Source organism: Ursus americanus, chromosome 1 (assembly GCF_024610735.1).
Source record: "Ursus americanus isolate L20-20 chromosome 1, mUrsAme1.1.p, whole genome shotgun sequence".
Lineage (NCBI taxonomy): Eukaryota > Metazoa > Chordata > Mammalia > Carnivora > Ursidae > Ursus > Ursus americanus.
The window spans coordinates 13,164,829-13,185,818 of record NC_142127.1 but is presented as its reverse complement, the minus strand read 5'-3'; the positions used below and the strand labels follow the sequence as shown (position 1 = coordinate 13,185,818).

Below are 20,990 nucleotides of genomic sequence, written 5' to 3'. Positions count from 1 at the left end.
GCAAATAGAGAACATTTCACTGGAATAAGAAAGCTCAGTTAGAAAACTGCTGTGGTAACCCAGCCAGGAGAAAAATTATGAGTTTAATCAGTGCCTAACACAGTGCTTGCCAAATGATAATCACTGATTATTTGTTGTGTTGCACTGATTCCTGATCAACACATAGTAGTTAGTTATTTAAATTAACTTTTTTGATTTATAGAATATTTTATATTGGAAAGCAATTCCATGCTGAAGGAAGCTATCCTGAAGAAGAAGATAGTAAAGTCAGAAATTAAAATGCTTCATATTGACGACTATGGTAAAGTTTTGTGCATGCTATGTTATTTAAGAACAACATTCTCTGCATCTTATAGTTTTACGTGTAAATGACTCTCCATCTTTAATATTTTGCTCTTTCTTTAAAAGAACTTCCTTTACAGTTGTCCTTTCCCAAAGATTTTACGGACCGAAACCAGTATGCTCTTCTGTTAATAATGTAAGTATTTTATTTGTTTTTGAAATGAAGGAATCTAAAGGCTTTATAATTTTTCTTATGCCTCACCTGACAGCATTGTGATTAAAAAACAAAAGAGGAAGTCCTATGTGTGTAGTTAACTGTGCAGCTGTCGGTGGTATGAGCTCATCAATGACACCACCACCAAACAATATGGAGCGATGTGTCATTTGTACTTCTTACCTCCCAAGTTGAACTCAGTGTTACTGCTGGGAATAGTGACACATATGGTTTGGGTTATGGATGTCTGTTTAGCAATTACTCAAGCCCTATGCTCATTTTTTTGTTTTGTTTTCATATATATTGGTCTGTTTCTTTCTTTGCAATATATTTGTCATACCAAAGTTATGCTGGATTCATAAAAATATTTTTTTCATTGTTGTAAGAATACTTAATATGAGATCTACTCTCTTGACAAATCTTAAATGCACAATAAAGTATTGTTAACTATAGGCACAGTGTTGCATAGCAGATCTGTAGACCTTAGTCATCTTGCACGACTAAAATTTTATACCCATTAAATAGCAACTCCCCATTTCCCCCTCCCCTGGCAAACACCATTCTACTCTCTGCTTCTAGGAGTTTGATTATTTTAGATGCCTTTTGGTAGTGGAATCACACAGTATCGGACATTTTGTGACTGGCTTATTTCTCTTAGGAAAATGTCCTTAAGGTGCATCTATGTTGTCACAGTCAGGCCCTATGCTCTTTATCAGTTGCTTATGCAACATTGAGGAAACACTGATTTCCACTGCTGAAACCACTGGTTATATTTAATCACTCCTGCCAGTTTTCCTTCTTGGATTCATGGCCAGCAGGAAGCACCTCCCATGCTCAGAAAACTTTTCAGTTTTTTTCCAACTTAGAATTGACTTTGGAATTTAATCCATTCATACTTTCTATGAGATCATACTCTGAAATAGTACTGGGCACAGAGACCCCTAACATCTAATGGTTGACTATCTTAATACTGATGTAGTGTTTTATTCCTGAGAGTTATTGGTTATTTTCCTTATTAGGAACCCAGCCAGCATATTATTGCTAGGACAGTGCTTAAAGTTGTCTAAAATTATATCAGAACCTTATTAGGAAAAGAGAAATGAAAACACCATTACTTGTTGACTACTGAATATCTAGGATAAGTGTTCAGTCTATGAAATCAAACTTCTGGCTTTAAATTCCAGTTTTGCCATTTATTAGCTGTATCCTTGAGCAAGTTGCTCAACCTCATTTAAGGCTCAGTTTCTCCAAATATAAAACAAGCATTAAAATACAGCCTATGTTTTAAGGCTGCTTTTTAGATTAAATGAAATACAACATGTAAAGTGTCATACACATGATTGTTTTAATTATTTATAGTTCAGGGGTGCCTGGGTGGCGCAGTCATTAAGTGTCTGCCTTTGGCTCAGGGCGTGATCCCAGCGCTCTGGGATCGAGCCCTGCGTCAGGCTCCTCTGCTGAGAGCCTGCTTCTTCCTCTCCCACTCCCCCTGCTTGTGTTCCCTCTCTCCCTGGCTGTGTCTCTCTCTCTCTCTCTGTCAAATAAATAAAAAATTATTTATAGTTCAGAAACAATTTGTCACTTAATTTTAAGCAGCTAAATACAGAAAACATTGTACTTAATATTTTCCCATGTTAATGCCTTGACCTCATCTAGTTTCTCATGCCGACCATTCTCCTTTGTCCCTAAATAACAAAAAGGCCCTGAAAGTTCGTGGTGACTTCCTGAGGAAGTTCTTATTTGCTCTTTTATAATTCCTTCTTTTGTCCCTTCTCTTTCACCTACTTTTCTTCAATTTCTATTTGAAGTATATGTGTGATTTAGTGAGAAAATATTTAAGGCCTTAAAATGAGACCTAAAAAAATATATTCTTAACCCTATATTCTGTCTCAGTCATATCTCCCTTTGGGGAAAGAGGCTGTTTTTATTCACTTTGGGGAGGGGTGGTTCTCAGGGAAAGGAACCCTATTCAGCATTCTTCCATTAAGCATTGCCTCACTCATGCAGATGGATATGTAGGCAGTTATCATCACTTGCCTGTCCCCTGGCTCCACAGTAATGCCACACTTTGGGGTGAAAAGTAGACGGGAATTACGGATTCTCTCTAGCCTTGAGTCAGAGAAACTAACTGACTTGTTTGGCATCTGATCTGAGCTTTATTCTGGGTGATTTTTAGTTGTAAGAAGAATTTACAGATTAGTACAAGACAATTTCTCTTGTTAGAAAAGGGATAATCAGGTCTTTTTTAGAGGCAGGATAACAGAGTAAAAGTACTAACTAGTTCAGGAATTAGGTAGGCCTGCGTTCAAATCTCAGCGCAGAGATTTACCAATACATTGTTTAATTTTTCTAAGCATCAGCTTCCTTATAAAGATAGTGGAGGTGATAACTTGGGATACCTTAAATATATGTCACCATGGTGTTTGGTGCGGAATAAACACTTGCACTTAGTGTTTAATAAATTATAACCATAAACATAGTTATTATTAGCACTAGTATTTTTAATGGTTAAAATTATCAGCTTCCACAGATCCAATGACCCTTCAGACACCACCTCAGTCTGGGTGCTGCAGGGCTCCTCCTACAGAAAAACGGCAGCACTCAAAACTTGCTAGCACTACCACCCTCCCCTCCCTATGCTGTGTTTCAGTGGAGCCACCCTTTCCAATATGCTCTTGACCAGACCCCACACAGGATGCTGCAGCCCTGGCAGTGCAAAAGCAGCCCCTAGAGTAGCCGGCACCACTCCAAAGTCACACATGCCCCTGAGAGAGGAAAGATAAATACACACACCAGTCAGAGAAAACAAGTAGCAGGCTGGAGGCAGACAACTGGTCTGACTTCAGGCCCCACCAACCAATAAAAGCTTCTCAGTGGACAGCCAGGGAAAGTGCCCTGCAGTTTGGTGCTACTACATCTCTGGCAAATGCCTGGTCTGACTCAAGTCAAGCCCACAGCATCTCTAGGCGGGCCCAGTGACACCACAGGGAGTAAACACTGCCCACAACAGGCCAAGAAAGCTATTGCAGACAACCGGACTGAAGGACAAAGCAGCTCAGCCACAACAGCAGGATAGATACATCACACATAGAAGACACCCCTGAAGGGGCAGATTCTGGTGAAAAGGGGACACTACATAGCAGAAACTACAGGACCTCTTCTTCATAAGGCCATTAGTTGCAAGTGCAGATGTGGCTGTCTCCCTTAACACACAGAAACCTATACAGAAGTTAGACAAAATGAGGAGACAGAGGAATATAACCCAAGTAAAAGAGTAAGACAAAATCACAGCCAGAGACCAAAACAAAATGAAGATAAGTAATATGCCTGTTAGAGAATTTAAAGTCATGATCATAAAGATACTCACCAGACTTAACAAGAGAGTAGAGGACAACTCTGACACTTAATGAGATAAAAAAAAAAAGAACCGATTAGAGATAAGGAGCACAATAAATGAATTTAAAAATACACTAGATGTAATAAATAGTAGAAGACATGAAGCAGAAGATTGGACTAGTGACCTGGAGGACCAAATAACAGTAAATAAGCTGAGCAGATGAGAGGGGGAAATATATATATTCAAAACGAAAACAGAGAACTCAATGATACCATCAAGTATAATGACAGTTGCCTTTTGGGACCAGAAGGCAAAGAGAAAGAAAAGGGGGCAGAAAATTTATTTGAAGAAATAATAGTTGTAAATCTCCTAAATCGGGGGAAGGAAACAAATCCAGATAATCTAGGCACAGAGATTCCAACACCCCCCCCCCCGTAATCCACCCAATGAGGTCCACACCAAGATACACAGTAATTAAAGTGGGAAAAGAAGAGATAGAGAATTTTAAAAGCAGCAGAAGAAAGCAGTTACATACAAAGGAAACCACATAAGGCTATCAGATAATTTCAGCAGAAACCTTGAAAGCCAGAGGGAGTGGCATGATATATTCAAAATGCTGCAGCCAAGAATACTCTATACAGTAAGGCGATCCTACAGAATAGAAGGTGAGATAAAGATTTTTCCAAACAAAAGTTAAAGGAATTCATGACCACTAAATGAGCCCTGCAAGAAATGTTATAGGGGACTCTTTTGAGTGGAAAGGAAAGACAACAAGCTAGAGTAAGGAAAGTAGGAAGCACAAAAGCAGTAAAAATAAGTATATTTATAAAAAAAACAATCAAGGAACTCACAAAATAAAAGGATATGAAGTATGATACCATATACCAGAAGGTGGGAAGTAAAGTTGTAAAGAATGAGTTCAAACTTAATATACACTGCTATATATAGAAGATATTATATACAAACCAAATGGTAACCACAAATCAAAAATCAGTGATATGCAAAAAAATAAAGAGAAAAAGTAACCCAAGTATATCACTAAAGAAAACCAACTTGAGAGAAGAGAATAAGGGAAGAAAGAAACAGAGAACAACTACAAAAACAACCATAAAACAAGTAACAAAATGACAATAGGGACCTACTTAGCAGTAATTACACTGAATGAAAATGGACTAAACATTCCAATCAAAAGACAAAGGGTGACAAAATGCATGTAAAAACAAGACCTATCTATATGCTGCATACAAGAAACTCATTTCAGACCTAAAGATAAATGCAGATTGAAAGTGAAGGGATGAAGAATTTATCAAGCAAATGGGTGTGAAAAGAAAGCCAGGGTAACAGTACTTATATTGGACAAAATACTTTAAAACAAAGACTGTAACAAAAGACAGAGAAGGGCACTATATAATCATTCAGGGGAGAATCCAACAAGAAGATATTACAATTGTAAATATTTATCAACCCATCCTGGGAGCACTCAAATACATAAAGCAGTTAATAACAAACATAAAGGAAGTAATCAATAGTAATACAATAATAGTAGGGGACTTTAACACCCCACTTACATCAATGGACAGATCATACAAAGAAAATCAACAAGGTAACAGTGGCTTTCAATGACATTTTGGACCAGATAGACCTAAAAGATCTATTCAAAACATTTCATCCAAAACTAGCAGAATACACCTTTTCAAGCGTACATGGAACATTCTCAAAATAGATTACATGTTAGACCACAAAATAAGTCTCAACAAATTTAAAAAGGCTGAAGTCATACCAGCCATCTTTTTTGACCTGAATACTATGAAACTAGAAATCAATCACAAGAAAAATTCTGGAAAGAACACAATTACAAAGATGCTAAATAACACACTACTAAACAATGAATGGGTCAACCAAGAAATCAAAGAGGAAATAAAAAAAATAATAATACACAGAGAAAAATGAAAACAAAATGATCCAAAATCTCTGGGATGTAGGATGCAGCAAAATTGCCTTAAGAAGCAAGCAAAATCTCAAACAATCTAATATTACACATAAAGGAGCTAGAAAAAGAACAAACAAAACACCAAACCAGTAGAAGGAAGGAAATAATAAGATTAGAGCAGAAATACCTGAAATAACAACTTAAAAAAAAATAGTACAGATCAATGAAACTAAGAGTTGGTTCCTTGAAAAGATCAACAAAATTGATAAACATTTAGCCAGACTAGTAAAAAGAGTATAAATAAATAGATAGATAGATAGATAGATAGATAGATAGATAGATAGATAGATAGATAGATAAATCCAACCAGAAATGAAAGAGGAGAAATCACAACTGATACTACAGAAATAAAAAGGATTATAACAATATTATGAAAAGTTATATGGTAGCAAATTGGACAACTTAGAAGAAATAAATTCCTAGAAATCTGTAATGTACTCAGACTGAAGAAGGATAATAGAAGTTTAAACAGACCAACTACCAGCAATGAAACTGAATCAGTAATCAAAAAATTCCCAAAAACTCAAGACCTAATGGCTTCACAGGTGAACTCTACTGAACATTTAAGGAAAAGTTAATACCTTTTCTCCTCAAAGTATTCCAAAATAGAAGAGGAAGGAAAACTTCTAAATTCATTCTATGAGGCCTGCATTATCCTGATACCAAAACAAAATAAAGACGCTCCAAGAAAAAAATAAATAAAATAAAACAAGAGAGAGAGAGAATATTACATGCCAATATCTCTAATAAATATAGATACAAAAATCCTCAACAAAATATCAACAAATTGAATCCAACAATACATTAAAAAATTCATTCATCAAAATCAGGTGGGATTTATTCCCAGAATACATGGTGGTTCAACATTGGCAAATCAGTCAACATGATACATCGCACCAAGAGCAAGGATGAAAACCATATGATCATTTCAACTGATGCAGTTTAAAAAGCCATCTGACAAAGTACAACATCCATTCATGATAAAAACCCTCAGAAAAGTAGTTTCAGAGGGAACATAATTCAACATCATAAAGGCCATATATGAAAAACCCACAGCTAAAATTATGCTCAATGGTGAAAAACTGAGCGCCCTCCCCCTAATATCAGGAACAAGACAAGGGTGTCCACTCTCACCATTTTGATTCAACATAGTACTGGAAATCCTAGCCACAGCAATCAGATAAGAAGAACTAATAAAATCATCCAATTTGTTAAAGCAAAAGTAAGACTTTCACTATTCACAATGATATAGTACTATATACAGAAAACTCAAGACTCCACCAAAAAACTAATAGAACTGATAAATGAATTCAGTAATGTTGCAGGATACAAAATCAATGTACAGAAATCCATTGCATTTCTATGCACTAATAATGAAGCAACAGAAAAAGAAATTAAGAAGGCAATCCTATTTACAATTGTACCAAAAATAATAAAATAAGTAGGCATAAACTTAACCAAGAAGGTGAAAGATCTATACTCTAAAAAGTATAAAACTTGATAAAAAGAAAATGAGGGCAACACAAAGATATTTCTTGCTTATGCACTGGAAGAACAAATATTGTTAAAATGTCCATACTACCTAAAACAATCTACAAATTTAATGAAATTCCTATCAAAATACCAATAGCATTTTTCACAGAACTAGAACAAATAATCCTAAAATTTGTAAGGAACCATAAAGGACCCTGAATAGTCGAAACAATCCTGAAAAAGAAAAGCAAACCTGGAGGCATCTCAATTCCAGACCTCAAGCTATATTACAAATCTGTAGTAATCAAATGAGTACTGTACTGGCATGAAAATAGCCACAAAGATCAATAGAACAGAACAGAAACCCAGAAATAAACTCTCTTCAACAAATGGTGTTGAGAAAACTGGACACCCACATGCAAAGGATTAAACTGCACCACTTCCTTATACCAGACACAAAAATAAATTCAAAGTGGATTAAAGACCTAAATGTGAGGCCTGAAACCATAAAAATCCTAAAATAGAGCATAGGCAGAAATTTCTCGTACATAGGCCATAGCAACATTTTTCTAGTTACATCTCCTGAGGCAAGGAAGAAAAGCAAAAATGAACTATTGGGACTAAGTCAAAATAGAAAAAACAAACAAACGAACTTCTGCATGTGAAGGAAACAGCAAAACTAAAAAACAACCTATGGAATGGGAGAAGATATCTGCATATGACATATCTGATATAATGTCCAAAATATATAAAGAACTGATGCAACTCAACACCCCCAAAACAAATAACCCAATTAAAAACTGGGCAGAAGACATGCAGATGGCTAACAGACACATGAAAAGATGCTCAACATCACTCATCATCAGGGAAATGCAAATCAAAACCACAACAAGATAACGTCTCACACCTGTCAGAGTGGCTAAAATCAACAACACAAGAAACAATGTTGGCAAAGATATAGAGAGAATGGAATCCTCGTGCACTGTTGATGGGAAAGCAAACTTGCAGCCACTCTGGAAAGCAGTATGGAGGTTCCTCAAAAACTAAAAATAGAACTACTCTCCGGTCCAGTAATCACACTACTGGGTATTTACCCAAAGAATACAAAATGATAATCTGAAAGGCTATATGCACCCCTATGTTTACTGCTGCATTATTTACAATAGCCAAATTGTGGAAGCAGCCCAAGTTTCCATCAATAGAAGAATGGATAAAGAAGATGTGGTGTACACACATACACACACACAACAGGATGTTATTCAGCCACAGAAAAAGAATGAAATCTTCCCATTTGCAACAAACTGGATGGAACTAGGCAGGACAATTCTAAGCCAATAAGTCAATTAGAGAATGACAAATACTATATGATTTCACTCATGTGGAATTTAAGAAACAAACAGAGGGGGTGGAGAGAGAGAGGGGGAAGGAGACAGAAAAAGAGAAAGAGAAAGAAACCAAGAAACGGACCCTTAACTAGAGAGAACAAACTGATGGTTACCAGAGGGTAGGTGAGTGAGAGGATGGGTGAAACAGGTGACGGGAATTAAAGTGTACACTTACCATGATGAGCACTGAGTAATGTATGGAATTGATGAATCATATCATACACCTGAAACTAATATAACACTGTATGTTAACCGTACTAGAATTAAAATGAAAAAGTTAAAAAGAAATATCAAAGACCATTACAAATTATGGGAAAAAAATTAACGGAGAAAGATGATCTAGTAGGCATTATCTTCTTTGAAAGCTGTTTGATTTTTCATATATTATACAACTAAAAATAAAAGCTTAAATACTTTTTAAATTATCAATAGAAATATATAATATGTAATTTAGCACCTATAGTTATGCAATCAACATTCATCATGAATAATAAAAAACATAAATGATTAAAAAAAACATAGTCAAGCCTACAGAATTTACTTTGCTATTTTTTGGTTGGTAAAGGGAAAAATGAAAGTATTTCTATTTGTATATGCTAATCATAGCAAATATTAATTGATTTTATTCAAACTCCTTGGTTTTCAGAGGTAAACTCTCAGTTTTACAGAATATGACTTACTAAACCAAACAGGATTTTTCTTTTTTGACTTCATTTTTATAAAGTGGTCTAGTGTTTTAAACTGCATAATCATTTCTAAAATAGTTGTGCTTGTAACCCTATATGGGTGAGAATGGCTTAAGTGGTTTTTAATGTGTTTTTGTAGGTTGCTTATAATTTAAAGGAATATTTTTTTTTTTCTCGTAAGATTAAATTCTGTCTTTGGTGACAAGTGGACTCCCCACCGTAAAAAAGAAAGTATAACTAATTTTTTTTTTTTCTAAATGGGCAATTAGACAGTGAGAAATAATAAAGTGACTATTTAAATTAAGCTATGAGATGACTTAGTGATTTCGGTGTCACTACTGTTTTTGCTACGCTATGCAGTGTATCTAGTACCTGACAGACTTTCATGTTCAACTTACCTGACAGACTGTGAGTCCTTCCTTCACCTATACAGATGGATTTACATCCAGGAAATTCTGTGATGGATGCATCAGCTGGAGACAGGCTGCAGCAAATACCTGAGTAGATGGAAGGAAGATTGGCTTTGAAGAAAGTAGCCTCTGACAATTTGGAATCCCCTTTCTACTAAATCTTCATTATGGAACTTCAGAAGAAATGGTCCTGAGGACCTCTCTGTGGCCATATTTTCTGAAACCCCAACCTAATTTCGTGATCTTGAGAGTAAAAGTGAATCAATGGCAACAGAATATTTTACTGTAATAGAAAATCTGTGAATCATTACTACTACAGATAAATCTCAGGGACCTCCATTTACAGTGGTCTCTATGGGGTCATGACCCCCTTTTTCTTTCCTACTCTTCATTTTCCCTTTCAGATGCCTAATTGTCTTTCTCCAGTCTTTCTCTTTAACATCATAGGGAGCTCTTAAGAGCCCAGGAGTCTATATTCATCTTTATAACTATACTATATGCATCTATATCCATTTCAGCATTTATCACCTTGAATTGTTTTTGTTATTCTTATTTTTCTATTCCTATATATGTAATTTAGTATAACACATTCACATGTCGCTTTTATGTGCAAGAAGCTATGCCGTAGGTGGGGGGAGATAAATAGATTGCAAGCATCTTGAAATCTATAATCATTTTTTAGATTTGCTAAGTGTGTCTCCATAATGCCTGGCACACATAGAGGAACCCTATGAAAACTTACTAATCTGTCATTCTTTTATGGTGCAAGACTATAGACTACATGGGAGAAAGCCTACAGTGACAGATGTTTATATGAACCTAAAATGCCTAGAACCTGATAGGAGACAATCTAGACAGATGTAGTGTTAATTAAAAATGAAAGGTTGTTTGTTTGCTGTATCCATGAAGAGAAGCAGTATGGAGCTGGGGGGTTTCGTTCAGTGCCAAGAAACCATTATCTCTTCCTATTTTCTACTCTTTCATGTTCAACATATCAACGCTACACTTAACAAAGGTCTAACTCTGGGTGGCGACTGTGAAACAAGTTAATTTCCAGAATGCAGCAAACTCTGGCATGCTTCTATGACTTTGTTTCTTCTTCCTGAATCCATCTTCCTTGAAATCCTAATAAATTTATGGTCACCCATCAAATCTTATGCTCCTGAAACTTACTTTCACCCCCATCTGTCCTTCTGTATCTTATTACAATTCCAAATCTGTGTTTCCTTCTGGGGCCACAGCTTTCTGTCCAAAGGCCCTCCATATTATCTTGAAACTGTATCAGTCATATTGTCATTTTTCTAGTGATAATTTTTATGAGGATGTTTTTATAGGCTTATTGGGAAATTTCTGACTCCCACTAGATTTTTGACCAAGACCTCTGGAGGAAAATCTAGTCTAGAAGTGACTATTGAGAAAAATAATTTATAGAATGGCTTATGGAATATTTCAGCATCTTAAAATAGAAATGTTAAAATATTTACGTATTCCATATGTCTCATTGCAGTTAGCTTTTGCAGTAAGAGTTAAAATACATGTTCAGTGAATAAATGGGTGATATCCAGAAAGCAGATGAATAGGGTCACCATTAGTTTTGCCACTAAGACATTCTAACTGGAGATCATGATTCATTTTTATCTAGATACTTTCAGCATTCGTTCAATGCCATGCATATCAGAGTACTACAACTTGGTCATCTAAATGGAAGTGAGCTGTTCATCAGCTTTTTCTGTATGATTATTCTGTTAAGTAGCAGGATATAATTAATTGATACATACGTAGCGAGTGAAATTATCCAGCCACTCATGTCCAACAATCAAGATAACATTACTTTTTTTCATAAATATACTTTCAACAAACAATATGGATATTGTTTAAAATTTTGAATAACATCATGCTCATAGGACTGCAGTGTCTTGCCTTCATCTCTGAACCAATGGGGTTGTCCAAGAGCCCACACTTCTTCTGAAGCCCTGTACAGGCAGACACCACATTTGGATGAGTCAATTCCAATCTGCCACCCTGCTCTCCACCTACACTTTCCTTTCTGTAGTTTGTTGCTCTTTGTTTAGTTGTTTTTCCACTCTGATGCTAGGGTGAACTTTGTGTGATTCATATCTGAAAATATGGCTCTTCTGATTTAATCTGACTCCACCTACCCCCTAATAGAGATCTACTAGTCTCCAGATACTGAAAAAACAAACAAAAAAAACCTGCTTTATTCAGGAAAATACTAGCTTCTCAATCATTCCTTTTTTTTTCCCCACAGCCTTCCAGTAAACCCCCCCCCTTTTTTTTTAATCAACTGGAAAACTTCTCCTTAACACTGTAAGATGTATTTCTTCAAATTCTATGCACATCTCTGTTATATTACATAACCACACCAGATTACAGTATTTGCTTTGCTGTCTCTTCTGTTAACTGTAGACTCCTTGTTTATAAGAACTGCTTTTGTATTGATAATGTTCAGGAAATATTGACTGACTTACCGACTGACTGACTGACTGAATGAATGTCAAACAAATCAATCAACCCTGGGTTAATCATTGGGAATGAATTCAACCAAGATAGGGAATGAGGAAGATATAAATGATTTGAGGGTTTATAATGTGTTTAAATTCAGCATTTGAATGAATCAGTTTCCCTGCCCTGTGGTTTCCCACCCAGAAAAATGTGAGGTCCATTTCTCATTTCTCTAATAATCTTTCTGGATAATGCCCAATAATGATTGATTGTCATGTTATCTTTTCAATGTTTCTCTTTAACATTTGCTTATTGAGCATCGTAAAATAATAAGATGATTTACTGGATAAGGGACATCATTTTAAGGATGTGCAGATGCTGCCTTTAAACCTTACAGAAACCATGCAAGATAAATATCATTGTCTTCATTTAACACAAGGAAACTGTGACTAAAATATGCCATGTATATTATCTCAAAAATTATAAGCAGGACAAAATTAGGATTGGAACTTAGAAGTTTTAATTTATTTCTTTTTTGGATCAAAAAGCTGCTCCTTTTATTACTCAATTCTGTCTTGTTGCATAGCCCATTGCAAAATTATTATTGGAAAATTATAAAAATGCTGACCTGAATCAAGACTTCACTACAACCAAATTCTTAGATATTTGTTTTTCTTCCCACTTAAATTTATAGTAATCTCTAGAATGTAACCTTTTCTACCTGAACCAAATTAATGCATTGGTATAAAATAATTATTATAGGAATCATGATTAAGTTCCTAGATATTCCACATGAATTCTCACCCAGACTATTTCATAAAATTCCAAATTCTAATTAAATGTTCACTTTCTGAAAAGTCTTTACGCCCATCATTTACTCTGTGGATTCATATACTTTTGAATGGAAGAGATTGTCACAGAAGTTTTTGTTTCCCAAGAGTAAAGACACATATATTCTAAAACTTTGCTAGCATTATTTGATCTTCCACATGTTCATGCCAAATAGGTATCTATTTCACTCTCAGTTTCTTACAAAACTAGCACATATATTGAATGTATATGGACAAGAGAGATAGCTAGTACCTGCCTCAAAGAGTGATTACTACTGCTTTCCATGTAATATGGGTCAAGACTTAAATTTTAATTTTCTGATTTTTCTCATTTTTTTTAATCCTCCACATTTAAGTAGATGAAAAATTCACCCACACTGATGCAGATGAAATGATTAAGAAAAGACAGTGGCATTTAACCTAGGTAATGGAAGGGGAGAGGTGATCATTGTGTTTCATATTTTTCTTGAACAAACTGGACCTTGTTCTTTCACAGTCTAGAGATAATGCATCGTAAATGTCAGTATTAACTTCTTAGTACTATTTAAAAGTGTACACACTCAAAGGCTGATGTCTTGAGAAGGTGCCACAGGAAAAAAACTCTGAATTTACAGAAAATGTGTATATAATGCAGAAGTTATCATATTCTCTTTGATGATTCTTTTAAATTGACAGATCTACAGAGGGAGAGAAATATATAAAATCACTTCTATGACTTTCATATTTATACCATTTTAGCTCTCTTTCTTTCCTAATTCAGATATTAATGATTTCATATGAATGATGTTGTTTAAAACCTACAAGTGTGTTTTGTATTTAAAAGTATGCTACTAAACGCTTTTCGTAAGAAATACTTGCTAATTTACTCTGTTTTTAAAGTTTCAGTGGTCATATATCGGGTCATAAATGTAAGGATATACCTATATTTAATCACTTTTTTCCTGGTTTTAGGATTTTTTTCTAAAATCCATGATAAAATATTAAATATGTTAGTAATTAAACATGTCTCTGAAAATCTAAACTAGAGATGCAGAGATACTGTGCTTTCTCCCTTGGTAATCCAACAAAACCCCAAGTTAGAGTACATCAATGCCATATTATTTGAGGATTCTCTTATCTCTTCTTCCTATTTGCTTTAAATATTAAACACTGTACTATACCTCATATAAGGCTATGTAGCATATAGGCAAAGCAGAGTTAAGGGTTGTTAATAACAATGAGAAGCTCTGCCAGAAGCAAAGGTCTTTCTCTCATAACATCACATGTGTATTCATGAGAAACAAGTATTATACAAAATCACACACTAAAATTTACAGGGCATCAGGAGAAATGAGACAGGTGAAGAAATTCAAAACTATTAAACTTTTTGGACAAAACCATATTTAAATGGTAATATGCCTATTAAAATATTTGTAGGGTTAAATCATAAATAACATTTTTACCTAAAATTACTGTTTTTTTTTTTTTTCCAGCATGGAAGTGGGTATTTGCACTTCCTCTTTGAGGGCATTCTCTCTATTTTTATATTATTTTTATCAAAATTATAAACCCACTCTACATGCACCCTTCTTCATTCACTGCTCATTCTAGTCCATGTCTTTGCAGCCTCTATAAATGAAACCCTCAGTTCACACAGAAGGACCCAGTAATTTTGAGAGCTACTGTGCCATTCATAACTTGCCCTAAATCAAGGTGCTTCTACTGATTTTCAATTTTTTTTTTCTTGAGGTCTTAATATATTGCTAGAGTTTTCCCTTACATTGTAAAAAAGTGTGTCCCTGACTACCTCCAAATATTACTGTCTTTGGAAAAGCTGTGCAAAAACCACAGTGACATCTATGGCATCATCTTTTTAATCCATCACATGAAATATACCAAATGAACACATGTTAAACAGAACTTACTGTATCTTTAAGAATTAAAAGTATAAAAAGTTATATAAATATGTACATATAAATCTTAATATATGTGTATATTCATGGAAATATCATCTATATATCATGCAGTTTACAAGACAACACTTATACATTATTTTAGGTTTTTTTCTCATAGTCCAATGAGTACAATAGGGCAGACATTGTAATCAGAAGCGGTTGGTAGAGTGTCACTTGTCAGACATCTACCAAGAGGTGAAAGCTTAGCCAAAAGGTACATTTCTGGACTTTTACTACTTTTATCCCTAAAAGCATTCAAAAGATATGGTATAAGTTCAGGAAAAGGCCCAGAGTTAGAACTTAGTTTAAAAAAAAAAAAAAAAGACTTTCAAAATCTTAATTTCTTTATTCCAGATAAGAATTCTAAATTCTTTTTAAGAATGTAATTATTTATATGTCAAAGATAGTAAATTAATATTTTGCTAAGGTCTACTTTAATAATTGTGTTCTTTCAAAGATCTGGGATATTCACCTGTGATTTACAGTTGCTTTACCTGTGTCTCGGTTTACTAAACTGTAAAATGGTTCTTCTACTAATTGTCCATAGTTAGCACTATAGTTATTATTATTTCTATTTAATTGATGCATAAAGCTAAGATAAGTATCACCATATTTTTCAGTTGATAAACTGACTTCTAGGATCCAGATTCTATAGTTAGAAGAAAAAAAAGTATCATATAACCACCAAGAATTACTGAAGGTGAATGATGCCCTACTGAGGATAACATGCAGATTCAAAGTTTGTATGTAATTATCATCCATTCCTATATTAGGAATCCACTGTAATCCCTGATACAAAGCCCATGTATTGCTTGCCTCAATGTTAACATTCGCAAGAGTCCCATGCCGAATCGTATTCTCCATTAGAAAATGAAGAAATAGGACACTGTTAAGGAGATTGTCAACTGCTTCTCTTTTTAAGATACACCTGCTTTGTTCTATTTTCATCTGGGAAATTCCTATGATGGTTAACCCAACATGTAGACTATTTTGTATTATAATATCTAAAGCAGACCTGCTGTATAGGAGATTTATGTAACAGTTACATACACATCAAGAATAAGGCCAATTCTCCTGTTCTTGATATGTGTATGCAATGTGCCAATAAACTTTCTTTTGACTGTGACCCTCTCTAAAGAGATCCAAAGAAGTGGATCAAATGCTGGTCTACCTCAGTGATGATATAGTCATTCCCAGCAACTGAAAGTAAATATCACCAAACTCCCTTCTCTATCTCCTCAGCCACTCTGTTAGAAATTATCCCAAATGGAAACTGGCCAATGGATAAGAATTAATGTAGTAAGACTCTGACAGCAGAGATGATTAGGAGATTGGAACTTGCCCCCATTTTATTGCACAATTTCTGTGAGATATCCCTGCGGCCCTTTTCTGTTGGTTCTCTTCCAGTATTTTCATGGGCTAAGATGTTTATCCTGAGGTTAATTTTGTGTGGATAATACTAACAGTCCATTTTTGAGTTTTATAGCTGGCTCATTAATATCCATGCTGTTCAGTGTCTCAACCTACGTTCTGATAAGCTTTTCATTTTTTGGCTTCCTACAACAATAGAAATAACTTGATTTAATGAACTGGATTCTGCTTTTTCTTCATTGCTCTAATGATTAATTGTTATGCAGTTTTTGTATCATACTAAGGATGCATTCTCTGGCTTTTGATCAAGAGAAATCCAAGAACAAAATCTGACTGAATTCCTTTCAAAACAAGGAAAAATACCTTTAGTAGACAGAAACTGACCCTGATATGAGGAAGCCTATTCTATTAAAAAACAGGAGGAAAGGGGGGAGATTGAGTAGAGAAGTAGGGGAAGGATAAAAAAGATCCCATTTTACTAAAGAAAAATAGCCTCCCAAATCAGAGATCCAAATGCTGATCAAGAAAACGCATTAAATTACTTGTTTCAATAGTTTTTTGAATATAAAGAAAACCTACTGGAAAAAAAATGACTTAAAAGACCTGATTTCAATGTCACAAGTTTTACAATCCAGAAAAATATACCAGGGTAAGATTCTCTTGGTTTTTTTTTTTTTTTTTTTTTTTTTTTTTTTTTTTTTGGTGCCAGAAGAATTATCTGTTTGTGGAAGCAGGAGAAGAGAGAATTTACACATACTGGGACACACATATTATATGCAGACACACAAATACACATGACTATGTGTGGAAAGAAATCAGGTACACACACACAAAAAAAATGTCTACATATACACATCTTTTTATTCTGAAATAACTGAAAGACCCACCCACTGTGAAAAGTAGAACATTTTTAATGCAACTGATTTTCCCTTAAACAAAAGAAAAAAAAAAAAAACTTGACTGTTGTTATACTAAGGGTCAGAAATTATCTAAATTGTCTAAAGCCACTGGACCTGGGCTCAACTCAGTCTGGTCCTATCATACCACCTGTACCCTTTTCAGGAGTGGCACCCCACATTCCTATAATCCCTAATCCCAGTGGATTAATGCAATTTTTCTAAAAGGTTTAACATTGAACAGTACCTAAGAATGCAAGTATATGAACACAAGTATTGAAGAGTAATAGAATTTGGTAGATAAACCTAAATTTGTATGTATTATCAGGTAGGCCTTATCATAACCACCACCAGAAACGCAGGCTTTGCCAGTGTAAGAAAGGGTCTAGGGAGAAGCTTAATTAATCCTGACCATATTAAACACTTCCCTGTAACTCAGAAAAAAAAAAAAAAAGATAATCAACCAAAAATTATACTGTAAACAAAGCATGGATCAGAAAGTTGCAGATATTAGTTATATTCCTAATGGAAGAAGATTGGATGTGGACAAGAAACAGTTCTCTGACAGGAAAAAAAAATGTTCTTTCTCATATGTTACAGTAAATAAATATATGAGAAAAGTCATTGTTATTCTGCATGTAGAACAATCCATCCATGAGAAGAAATCTAAGGATCTTAAAATGAGAAATGGAAGAAATTAGCCAAGAAGCCCTTAGCCAATGTATGTATCTCTATGCATGTATTGCTTCAAAGAGGTCAAACTTCACATGTTACAACTAAACGATAACTATAAATTTCTATTAAGTACATTTCAGATTTAGGCAAGACAAATACTGTTTAAGGCAAATGTCCTATGTCAAATTCACCTTCTATTGTGGCCCCTCCTTCCATGCCCCAATGGACAGATATGCAGCCGTTAGTATAGCAGTTTTCAAACTCTACCATGTAGGAGAAGAAATTCTGCCATGCAGATTAGTCAAGGAAAGTGTACTCATTCGAAAATATTTTCCTTCCATCTATTGTAACCAAGTTTTACTGGTTAGGAAAAGACTTCTCAAAATGTACTGCATGTGATCTTAACCATTTACTACATACTATTTTGTAACAAAAAAGCAATAAATAAAAATAAAAACAGAATATAATTACTCAGGGTAACTCTGCATACCCTAACAAAGTCAGGACAAAATGTAGGTCTTCATCTCTCTTTACATGAATTTAAATAGCAGTTTCGGAACCTGACCAAACATGTAGTCTGAACAATCTGGTTGGTCTTCACTTGAATTCAGTTTTGAAATACACGGTGTTAAGTCATAAAGATTGTTTTGTCATTTTAAAGGACTATGGCATATTGTGTTTACTCATCTTTCTTTTTATATATTATATGCTCATACCCTGAACTCTGCCTTCCAAGACCTTACCTTCTAAGAAAGCTTTAGTATCAATTTGATTTTGCTGCCTGTGTTAGGAAATACACATTTCATGTTGCTACTATCTTTCCATTGCTTAGAACAGGTTAGATTGTTCTTTTACCACAACCCTCAACAAAATCGTATGTCCCGACTCCCAACCTTGAAACATCCTCCTTTCTATGGGCCCCCAGAGATTTCTGAAACAGAGAGAGTCAAATAAAATAGCATAGTAAAAAAGATGAAGACGACTGTACACCTGAGACTAATATAACACTGTATGGTAACTATGCTGGTATTAAAATTAAAAAAATAATAATAAACACTTAGAGCTTTAAAAAAAAAGGTGAAGATGACACTCAGAAAGACAAAGAGGAACCAAATAAATTGAAGCTCACCAATTCTGCATAACCAATTCACGTTCTTTCATAACTCATCTTGAAATAGATAGGCCTGTACCATGCACCAAAAAAGGAAGAACAACAACCTCAACTAGATGGAGAAATGTGTTAAAGTCATTAACTGGTAATGTATTGCTATTATTGTGTGTTCTAACATTGAAAACTTGTAAAGACAAGGTTGAAAGTTAAAAATGGCCATTTAGAGAACATACCAAAGAAGTGGAATTGTATTTTTCCTCTGGGTATTGGAAGCCTGAGTAAGGGATTGAAGGTTTTTGTTTATAAAAATCTACAACCATTTATTAATCATTAAGTTTGAAAAATGTGCTTTATTTAAAACTGTATTTAAAAAATAATGTATTTGCCTGCCATAAAATGTCTGACTTATTAACATTTTGTCTACCCTTAATTTAGCTTTGAACTCATTATTAAGTAGCTGTGAACAATGCAATAGTTCTTAAGTAAATTGGAGAATTATTATTTTCCATATCAACAAAACATTTTACAGTGTTACCTCAGAGCTGCTGCCAGTGTGTAAATGTGGAAAATTCTGCTTTAATAATGGACAGCACTCTGATCATCACTCCAAAGAATCTGTGGATTATACTTTTATATTTTCTTATAAGTCTTTAGGTATCACTGGTCCATCTGACATAATATCTCATATGACACCACACAACACCTTTATCTATAGACATTGCCCAGTTTAATTTCTTTTTTTTTTTTTAAAGATTTTATTTATTTATTTGACAGAGAGAGAGACAGCTAGAGAGAGAGGGAACACAAGCAGGGGGAGTGGGAGAGGAAGAAGCAGGCTCCCAGCGGAGGAGCCTGATGTGGGGCTCGATCCCAGAACTCCGGGATCACGCCCTGAGCCAAAGGCAGACGCTTAACGACTGAGCCACCCAGGCGCCCCTGCCCAGTTTAATTTCTGCACAATTTGCCCAAAGCTTTTATACAGTTCTCCATTTCTAACTGCAAGGAAATATGCTCAAAAAAGCAACAGTGGCTGCAAACAAAAGAATAATAACAGTTTCTGTTGTTTCATGAATAATTGTCTTAAACTGCTTTCTGTATTACACCAAGTATTTTCAAATACATTATGTCATTTAATGCATACAAAACTCTTTGAGGAAAACAAAGAGTATCTTGCCATTATTAAAGATAAGGAAACTGAGTCTTGGAATTTTAGTGTCTTGCCTATCTATACTCAGAGTAAAGTTGGGACCCATATAGTCTTATTTTTACTCAGCTTAAAAACTGAAGTTAATCACTATACCTTATTCTCTATGAATCATGGCTTGCTTTCTAATATTTGCAATAAATCCCCAAGCTTCAAAATATAGTGTCTTTATATAAAGTAAAGGCTTTTTAAGGTCCTTCCATTTTAAACCTCACATGAGTCTACTTCCCCTGAAAAGATCTAGTTCAACAGCATTTTCTGTGTTCGCACATAATGTGCCAGGCATAATGATTCATGATATTTCTCAAATGATAGACAAGTTATATCAGTATCACCTGGGAATCTGGAAAAAATAGCAACTCCACACTTCGTTCTGAACTAGGCAATTAGAATTCTAGGCACAAGCACATGGATATGTGTAGTAACAATTCCCAATAATCTGATGAAGAGGTAATGTTGCAAAAACTAAAAAATTAAAATTAAAAATAAAATTACAAGAAGAGCTAAAGATTGCAGACACCATGGAAGGACAAAACAGATTTAGATGTGGATTACGGGATCATCATTACTTGTGTGATTTAGAGGGAAAGGGAGGGGAGATCATGATTAACTCACTCTCATGGCACAGTTTATTTATAGGACAGGAATAATAATACATGTAATAAGCCATGCAAAAGACACCTTCCTCCTCAGAAAGGTTAAATAAATTTTGGTAGTGTATAGTAAATA

At 34.7% G+C, this 20,990-nt stretch overlaps 1 protein-coding gene across 4 annotated transcripts in view; it reads left to right on the top strand.

Annotated features, from left to right (window-relative positions):
* The window catches only part of DPP10 (dipeptidyl peptidase like 10), a 648,232-nt gene that overhangs the window by 604,842 nt on the left and 22,400 nt on the right, over positions 1-20,990 (top strand). For 3 of the 4 annotated variants that reach the window (XM_087856800.1, XM_045804069.2, XM_087856825.1), the window contains exons 18-19: positions 203-301; positions 409-478. In XM_087856800.1, coding sequence (XP_087712926.1) covers positions 203-301; positions 409-478 — 169 coding nt within the window. The remainder of the gene's footprint in view (positions 1-202; positions 302-408; positions 479-20,990) is intronic. The other variant, XM_087856769.1, reaches the window with a different exon arrangement.